This window comes from Panthera pardus, unplaced genomic scaffold (genome assembly GCF_024362965.1).
Source record: "Panthera pardus isolate Hobbes unplaced genomic scaffold, ASM2436296v1 HiC_scaffold_6, whole genome shotgun sequence".
NCBI classification, from domain to species: Eukaryota; Metazoa; Chordata; class Mammalia; order Carnivora; family Felidae; genus Panthera; species Panthera pardus.
The window spans coordinates 96,766,509-96,776,785 of NW_026526991.1; the positions used below are offsets into that span (position 1 = coordinate 96,766,509).

Below are 10,277 nucleotides of genomic sequence, written 5' to 3' on the forward strand. Positions count from 1 at the left end.
ACTGGACTAGCAATGTCGTCAACACATGACACACACTCTTGATCAAGACCTTCAGGGAAGTTTCATCCACGTTGTACCTGACACTACTCAGCTGCAGACATGAACAACCAAGGCGTGACTTATGCGGAACTCCATCATGCTAAGGGCTCAAAAAGACAGCAAGTGCAACCTAAGGGCACGAAGTGTTCCATTTCAGTAACTGAGGAGGAGATAGCCTATGCAGAATTAAATCTTCAAAATGCTTCTCGGGCCCTTCAAGGGAATGGCAAGAACTCTCCCTGCAAAGGTAAAAAACATTTAATACAGACAAATATGTCTATTTTAGGATTTGAAGTTGGGGTGTTGGGGTATAGGGAAAGAGTAGGAAGTGATCTCTCATAGTTTTCATTTGTGAGGACCAGAGCTGGAGGTTGGAATATGGTATTATAATTGAATGCATTGGTATATTCTGAGAGAAGATTCCAATGATAGTGATGGGTTTGAGGTGCAGGTTATTGTATGTGATTCCCAGTGCATTTTCGGTTCACTTGCCTGTTGTATATCTCGTAAATGATTATTTCCAGGCATCCTTTCTCAGTGTTTGCATTTCTCTTCCTATTACTCACCTTCATGTCCAGAGAAGCTCATTGCTGGTATCTTGGGAATCCTCTGCCTCGTCCTGATGTCCACTGTGGTAACAATAGCTGTTATCCCCTGTAAGTATGTGTTTGAATGACTAAAAGGGAATTTTCACCTTACTGATCATTAGTTCCTTGACATAGTGTGTAACACTTTGAATTTATTGTCTCATTTTAATGCATGTGTGCTCTAAATGTGGAATGATTATTTAGAGTTTATCTAAAGTAGAAATAACAGAATAAGTTTAGGCAGAATTAAACACATATTTAGATTTAATAACTCAAAGGCAAGTCATACAAGAGACTTTATGGTGAAATGCACATTAATTCTTGAGATTGCTTAAAGGAAATATTGTAAGAGATGGTGAGGTTTCGTTCTTTAAGCTTTTGAATTGTTTTCCCCCTCATGTTCATTACTTTATTCAATTTTTCTGGTAAAAGAGCACACCCAATTTTAAACTAGGAAACTCAAATTATTATGATTTATTTCATTGAATATTATGTTTTTTGAGAATTGCTTTAATGTTCTAGCTACTGAAGGATCAGAGCGGAACAAAACGTCCCTGGAAACGACAATCCAGAAAGGTACACCATCCCTTGCATACTTGTGTTATTAGTTTCGTGTCTATCTTAGCTTTATCTTCAAGTAGGCAAAGATCATAACAGATTCTTTTGGAAAAAGTGAATTCAAAAATCGCTTAATGAACCTCCAGACTGAGGGGGAAATACTCATTCAAAACCACGGTACCTGCTGTTAACAATTGCCTCACATTTCCTCCTTCCATAACATGATAAAAGATAAATCATTCCATAAAGATGATTTTGTTCACTGACTCTCAGGACATGTAGATGTGGACATTTTTGTGGTTCCTTTTTGGGCACATAAATTAAGAGATGAAAGCCTAACTCTTCTCTGAGTGTGTGTGTTTTGTTTTAACTTTATCAGCTTGTGAGGGTATATGAATATGGTAGGTACACATACGTGTATCCATATACAGTATGTAAATTTTCATTTTGTAATATTCAAAGCTTTTTGGATAATATCTCGTATTATCTCTCTCCAGCATGTCTCTGTTGTCATTGTCTGAAAGAGTGGTTTACGTATTCCAACAATTGCTATTACATTAGCACTGAGAGAAAATCATGGAAGGAGAGTTTGACGTCCTGTACTTCTAAGAAATCTAACCTGCTCTACTATGATGATGAAGAGGACAAGGTAAGTTTTCAAATGTTTCCAGATTCTATTAAAAGCTTGTCATTAAATGGGGCTCCTGAGTGGCTCAGTGGATTAAGCCTCCGACTTCGGCTCAGGTCATGATCTCAAGGTTCCTGTGTTTGAGCCCCACATGGGGCTCTGGGCTGATAGCTCAGAGCCTGGAGTCTGCTTCAGGTTCTGTGTCTCCCTCTCTCTCTAATTCTCCCCTGCTCGTGCTCTCTCTCTGTGTCTCAAAAATAAATAAATGTTAAAAAAATTAAAAAGGAAAAGCTTGCAATTAATATTATGCTTGTAGAATTCATCCATAGTTTTGTATGTATTTGTAGTTTATTTCTTTTAAAGTCTTTAATATTCCATGGTTTGACTCTATGACACATTATTTATATTTTTATACCTTGAATATACATTTGATAATTTCCAGTTCTTGCTTTTCATAGGATCCTGTGCTTCTAGAAATGCTCTTTTGTCTGAAATTAACTTTACTATTTCATTTTACAACTCATCAAGGAAACTAGGCATATGATTGTGCACACTGATTACAATGTACTTAGAATCACACAATTCTAAATTACATCATGAGACTGAAGTTTAGAGCCTTTATGAGGCCTGCCCATTTTCCTTTTATGAAATATCTCTGCTTATTTTGGGGCTGTATATCAATGGAATCATTCAGGGTGCATTTTTATGTGTGTCTCCCTTCTCTCCCAGGTGCTACTTGTAATCCATCTATATTAACACACTTGACTATAGTTTGTGAATATTCACTGTTCTCATATGAATATGACATTTTAAAAACCATTCTCAGAAATTTAGTTCCTTTTTTGTAAGTGGGTATTATGAATAATTATGTTAGGAAAAGTCTTTTCTATGTCTTCCTCCACATATCATATTGATAATCTTTTATTACACATAGCGACATATTATATAATATATTTATGTAAAATAAATGTATGGTTTTCATAATAAAATAATAATTTATAATGTAACATAATTGTATTCATGTATAATCATGCTACATTTTTCTGTAAGCATTAGTATGGAATTGCACAGTCATAGATATGTGTATATTTCACTATACTAAATTATCCCTACATTTTTCTATTTTATGGTGTAAAATACATTGTACCAAATAGGCCTTTGATCCAAAACTCAGCAGTCTCAGGAAAATTAATTAAAGGCTCTGATGGGTAGAAACAGTACCATTTTCCTGGGTTGCAAATCTCAAGGCTATTCTCTTTGGTGAGAATGAGAGGTGCTGGGTTGTGTCTCTGGCCCATTTCTCCAGGACGGTGTCTTCTTTTCACTTCTCAGAAGTCTTTGTCATTTTTTAGACCTGAGCTCTTTTTTGAGCTTTTAAGATGCAAATACCTGCATCTGCATTTTCACTCTCCTATTGGAGTCTTTTAATGATCAGAATTTTAATGTTACCATGGTCGTACTTAGCGTTTTGTATGTTACAGTGAGTATTATTGGACCTATTTCAGAAGTTAGCCAAAGTTCATGAATAGAATTTCCTATATTATTTTCCTATATTTACCTTTTTCTTTATTTCTTTATATTTTAACTTTCCATTATGATTTATGATCCAATTAGAATTTATTTTTTGTGATGCTATATGTCTGAGGCTGTGAGATAAGAGTGAAAGTTGTATATTTCTACATCATTACCTCATTGACGGAGCATCATTTATAGTAAAGTAGGTCTTTTCTTCATCTGTAACTTTATATACATAAAGTTATATATATATATACACACATGTGCTCTAATCTCCTTGATATAAGTAATATAGATATTATATATCTTTATATAGGTGATTGTATATTCATAGATCACAGTCTACACAGTCTATCACAACCCACAGCAGGTCGAGTAAAATGTAGAGACTTACTTGCCTCTATGGTCCATTACCATTTATGGTAATGTATGTCCCATTTATATTATAAGTGTCCTAAATATTTCTCTGCTTACATGGAGAATCACATGCATGTTATAACTTTGCTTCAACTGACACTTGTGCTTCAAATATCAAACAATTTCGAAAACACAGGAGGTGAAGGAAAGTCCATTACACCTGGTAAGAATTTTGTTCTTACGTTTGTCCTCTGTTTCTTCCGTATGATCCAAAATGCCTTCTTTTACCATGTATTCTCCATAGCAATTCTTTCATTGTGTTCAGGGCTAGTTTAATGTTAGAGAAGCAGCTCACAGCCCGAGGAGCAAGACTGTTCCTGTCAAGTTCATTTCTCAAAAAACAATCCACTCTGTATATCAGTATCAGGCATAGGTTTGAACTGTATTTTTGAGTGTCTGTGCTTCATCTCAATTTATTTTCTGTACCTCTCCATTCACAAGGCATGTCTTGATGTATCAGAAAAGCCTAAGGGACGTTATTTTTTGTGTTTTGTGTTTTGAGGGTGGTGGTGAATTTTTGGAACAGGAATGCTCAGCAATTTTTTCATGTAAATTAATGCTATTTGCCTCCTCAATTTACACTATTTCAGCTTAGGCAAGTTTTCAAAGGAACAACCTACTGTCAGAGAGAGTGGAAATCTGTACTTCTCACATTGCTGTACTGAAGCCAGCTCACACTGGTTTCTGAACACAAACTGTGCATCTCTTTACCTTCTCTGCTTTCATGCTTTCACATTGGAAACCTGAAGGAAACGTTCATGGAGACTTTGTACCACACACATTAACAAATGCTAAAAATATAAGGTTTATAGTATAGATCCCTCCATGCAGTGTTATAATTATGGCTGCAAATTATCTTATCTTTTCAAGAAATTCAGAGGGGAAAATACACACGCAGATCTAAACATTTACCGACCTATTTATCATTTCTGGTGATCTCTAATTCTTCTTGCGGATATGCGTTACCATCTAGTGTCATTTTAATTGTAGCTTGAAGAACATAGTTGAAAGGCAGGTGTAGTAAGAATAAATTCTGTTCGTTTTTGTGTCTGATGTGGGGTCTTTATGCATCTTGTTTTGTAAAAAACTATTTTCTGAATGTATAATTCCTGTTTGACAGGTATTTTTGCTTTGTTTTGGTTGTTTGTTTATTTGATTTGTGTGTGTGTGTGTGGGGGGTTTCTTTCTTTCTTTTTTTTTTTCACTATTTTTCCAGTGAGAGCTCATCTTTTAATCATATTGTTATTTACGTAAATATAATGAGTTGCTTTTCTCCTGCCCTTCTCAAGATCACCTCTTTTTGTGGATTTGACTTTGATTTTATTTTTTAAGCTGTTGCAGAAAATACCATGACCCCATAACATAGAATTTGACACATTACCCATGTTAAAAAAAATAGCTTAGTGTCTTAGATCAGTTTTAGGTTCATAGCAAAACTCAGACATAGCACCGATATATGCTGTATTCCCCTACTGTCTATGTGTCAATGCAGGAGCAGTTCATAGACTGTCTCATTTTCAAAAGCCCTCAGTGGGGTGGTTCACTTGCTACAACTGATACACCTGCAGTGACACATCATTATCAGCCAAAGACCATAGTTTACTTCAAAGCTTACTCTTGAGGTTGGGCATTTTATGCGTTTGGAAAAGTATATAGTGACATGTATCAAACATTATGGAGTTCTACAGAATAGTTTCCCGTCCTTCAAAATCCTCTGTGCGCACCCTATCCATCCTCCTACCCCCTAAACCCTGTTAACAACTGATCAGTTTACTGTCTCCATAATTTTGTTTTTTCCAGAGTGTCATATAGCGGGAATCCTATACTCTCGCACATCTTACATTGCATTTAACTAGATCATCCATCGTAACCAGTTGAAGCACCCAGTTTAAGTTAGGAGTGCTAACTATCACATTGTTGCAAAGGATATCTAGAGCTCTCCCCTTGTAAAACTGGAACTCAATTGCACCATAATTCTCCTGCAACACTTTCCCCTCAACCTGAGCAACCACTATTCTACTTGTTTCTATCATTTTACTACTTTGGATACTTTCTATAAGTGGAATCAAAGAGTTTTTTTTTTTTTTTCATGTGTATGAGTGGCTTATTCACTTAGCATAATGTCATGGAATTTCATGCATATTGTAGCAGGTGATAGGATTTCCTTCCATTTACAATTGAATAATATTACACTGGTAGGTGTATGCCACACTTTCTTTCTCCATTCATCCATCAGTGGACATTTGGGTGGCTTCTGCCCTGTGGCTCTAATGAATAATGCTGCAGTGAGCATGGGTGTATATATATCTTTGAGATCTTGCTTTCAATTCTTTTAGATAGTTTCCTACATGTGGGATGGCTGATTCATGTGATAATTGTATTTTCAATTTCTTGAAGAAGCTCCATTCCCTTCTTCATAACGGTGACCGATTTACATGCCCAACAACAGTGTGTAGTCTCCTCCTGGTCGACCTCCTCACCGACCCTTTTTTTAAAAATGTTATTTATTTGTTTTGAGAGAGAGAGAAAGAGAGAGAGCAAGCAGGGGAGGTGGAGAGGGAGGGAAAGGGAGAGCATCTGAAGCTGGCTCTGCATTGTCAACACAGAGCCTGATGCGGGGCTCAAACCCACAAATGTGAGATCATGACCTGAGTCAAAACCAAGAGTTGGAAAATTAACCAACTAAGCCACCCAGGCACCTCGAGATTTTTTTTATACCATCCATCCTAATGAGTATGAGGTGATAACTCATCATGATGATTTGCATTTCTCTGATCATTAGCATCTTTCCATATGATTTTTCACAATTTATATTGTCTTTGGAAATATGCTTTTTTAATTTTTTGCCCATTTTTTTAATTGTGTTTTGGTGTTTGCTGTTGTTGGTACTAACTTGTGGATTAATTTTATATTTTAGATGTGATTCCCTGTTTGATGTATGATTTGCAAGTGTTTTTTCCACTCTGTCTTTTCATCGTTGATCATGCCCTGTGCTGCACAGAAATGTTTAGGTTGATATCACACATTTATCTACAATGGACTTTTCCTTTGTGGTCTGGTTTTGGTGGCAGAGCCAAGAAATCATTGCCACATACAGTGTTGTTTATTTTGCCCCCAATTTTCCTTTGAGGAACTTCTACACCTTACATTTATGTCTTTAGTCCACTTTGAGTTAATTTTAGTATACGGTGTAAATGGAAACATCCAGCTTCAATCTTCTGCATGTGGGAGGGAAGTCAGTTTCCCAACACCCTTTGTGAAAGATTCTGTCTTTCCCTACTGAATGGTCCTGGCACCTTTATCAAAGCTGGCTAGACCGATTATACCTCGGTTTGTGTCTGGATATTTTTAAGGGATTGTTTCCATGGGGGATTTAGAGTCTGTGTCTTTCTGTTCCTTCATCTTGCTGCTTGTATCCCATTCCATTCGGAACTAGTGTGCAGGGTAGGGATATGGATTCTGTCTAGATAATGTGGCGTAAGGCTGATGGAGGTGGAAGACATATCACCCATCCCTGATTTTCACACTGACTAAGTCACTTCACAGTCCACTCTGTTCCCTCAAGAGTATTTCTTTGTCTGTATTTGCCAGTGTTCTTTAGTCATTTCATTATGATGTCATGAGACGTGGATTTGTACGTGCTCATTCTGTTAGCAATTTGCTAAGTCTCTGGTGTCTATAAATATTATAAATGATATTAGTAAGTTGTTCATTCGTTGTGCCTTAAGATTGTTGTCCTGTTTTTTTTTTTTTTTTCTGCCTCTGTTGTTCTTCTCATATTCTACTTAGAACTAAGCCAGCTTTCCTGATACTGTTTTGAAAGTCTCTGAATTCTGTAAATTGTTCTCTTTCTTCTCTCTCATCCTAAGGTATAAATAAATTTGTTACTCCTTCAAATTCATCAGTTTTTTTCTACTTGATTGGATTTTACATTTCCGGTATGGATTTATGCACTGAGATTCTCTGTAGTTTCTTCATATAGTTTTATTTCTCTATTGATATTTCCTACTTGCTAAATTGCTGCCATCACATGTTTATGCAATTATTTCAACTAAGGTTTCTTTAATGTTTTCATATATTTATAAATATGACTTCTAAATACTTTTGTTCTAATATGTGCAACAACTTATCCCTGCACACGTTTCTATTGACCTATGCTTTCCTTTCGTCGGAAGACATTTTTAAATTTCTCTTCATTTTTTTTTACTTTTTAGGTAGACACTTTTTAAAAATATAATTCAGAAACATGCATTGTATGTCATTTTTCCTAGATTTACTATTTTTTTTGCCAAACATTTATGGCAGAATCTTCTCCACTAAATCTGTCTGCTGATAGTTTTGTTCAATTGTTTCCAAATTCTTATTGCTTATTTTTATGACCTTGTGACTTTTACCTTTGATGTTAATTACTATTTTTTTTAGAAAGAATATGTTCAAATATTGCAAGTCAGTATGGACTCACCTTCTGCAGTGTGACATCTGTGCCTGTGTCTGTGATTGTGAGAGGGACTGTTCATAATGTTGCTAAGAGTTCTCAGGTCTCCTGTATTCTTACTTTCTCCTGGCTTCCTCTTGGTCTCCTCTCCATGTGTGTATATTTTTTCCATAAGCTAAGAGTGTTGAGAGCTAATGTCAACTCTTCCGTTATATTCTCACATCCAGTATGTTTCCATTATATTTATGGGGGTCACAGTGCTTGACACAAACACCACAACCTCTGACCAGATCAGGTATGGGTTTTCTTCATCATTACGGAGCAAAATCAGCACTTGGAGCTGAAACATCAATGGGTACTCATCCCCATCCCCAGTGCTGATCAGGTCTCCCCCTGTGGCACCAACACCATTGCTCTTTGCAGCTTCTCCCAACTGTAAAAGCTACAATCTTCTGGATCACTGAGCCAGTGGTGGGCAGGTGGGGAGGCTCAGGAACATCCTAGGCGAGAAGATTACACGTGTGTTTTTGACTTGAATTTCCACAGACTATATTTCATAAGTTATTAAGCTTGGATCCATTTTCTAAACTCTGAAATTGTTTTTGCGGTCAGTTTGTCTTTTTCACTTAGTCCTACTAAGATAATTTTATACTTATGTGTCCAGTGTGTAACATTATATTATAATTTGAAAGTTTCTATAAAGTTAGAAGGAAAGAACTTTTATTTGTTACTACAGAATTCGAAAGAGTGTAAGAGCTAGTATTTGACTTCCAATAAAATTTATTTTCTCACAGTTTTTGTTGAATTTACTCTCTGCTACTACATGGATTAGAGGCTCCCAGAGAAGAAATCATAGTTCAGCTGTGCAGACAAAAGCCTTAACATTTTCTTCCGAAGTGTAAGTTTCCTGACAATTTTTTATTTTATGCCTCACAAGAATTGTTCTTAGAAACAAAAAGAGCAATGTGTGAACAATTGGATAAACACAGTAGTTGAAGTTTTTCCAGAGAAAAATGGTATGAGAAATATGGAGATTGAGATATATAAGTAATAGTCAAAATGGATGGTTTATTCATCAAAATACTATGGTATTTTGACGTAAGTAATCTTACGGTAAGATTAATGAGATATAATTCTCTGTATTTCAGGTTGTCAGCATCTTCAGAGAGTGACAAGAAGTGTCCATATTTCAATTTTCCAGTAAAAAAAATGTATTTTGCACCCTGCTCAGTAATAAGACCATATATTTGTAAGCACCAGGCATTCTAGTTATTTCACTTTGGTATAATGTTATTTCACCATTTATAAAGAATACATCTCTCATTATTTCAAAACCCATGTGATTATTTATTCTGCATATTTTTAAGATAATGTTTTTAGTGTAATTTTAGGTTCCCAACAAAATTAAGAAGAAGCTTCTGAGATTTCCTGTATTGTCCCTGTCTGCACATGCGCATGGCCTCTCCCATTATCTACATCACTCACTAGAATGTTTCATTTCTTACCAAGGATGAATCCGCATCAATGCATATATATCACCCAAAGTCCAAAGAGTACTTGAGGCTTCATTCTTGGTCTAATGGAACTGTTCTCAAATTTAATTATATTAGTGTAAAAAATATACTCTGTATATAGTATTTATTTCTTATGTTTTGCTATTTAGTAAAATAATTATATATAAATTTCAAATCATAATATTAGTGTAATATTCTCAATACAGTGAATAATTCCATTTTGATTTCCAAATTAGCTGATTTGTTCTAGTCCTTTAAGGGCCTCAGATGAAGATTGAACACCCCAGGGTGACAAGGGTATGAGTCAGAATTGAGTCAGGAGACAGAAACGAGGAAGGAAGTTGAGGTAAACAGTTATTATCTACTTGTAAGGGAAAGCTTACTAAGAGGAAGGCTACTAAGTTCAATAAAATTACAAAGAATATCTTGGAATTAAAGGAGGGATCACTGGGAAGCCAGGTTTGCTCTCTGAAGATGGGATTTAGATGTCATCGAGGACAATGTGGGTGCACACAGCTTCATGGCAGACATGCTCACTGGATTGTTCTGGGGCAGGGCACCTCCACACTCCACGAGCTGAACTT

General features: G+C 35.9%; 1 protein-coding gene across 1 annotated transcript; it reads left to right on the forward strand.

The window, feature by feature from the left end:
• The first annotated feature begins 99 nt into the window (after positions 1 to 99).
• LOC128774972 (NKG2-A/NKG2-B type II integral membrane protein-like) lies at positions 100 to 9,772 on the forward strand. The gene is made up of 6 exons (XM_053895261.1): positions 100 to 286; positions 618 to 695; positions 1,149 to 1,202; positions 1,682 to 1,833; positions 8,974 to 9,077; positions 9,328 to 9,772. The coding sequence occupies exons 1-6, from the start codon at positions 100 to 102 to the stop codon at positions 9,446 to 9,448; spliced, it is 696 nt and encodes a 231-aa protein (XP_053751236.1). The 3' UTR covers positions 9,449 to 9,772.
• Positions 9,773 to 10,277: the final 505 nt, after the last annotated feature.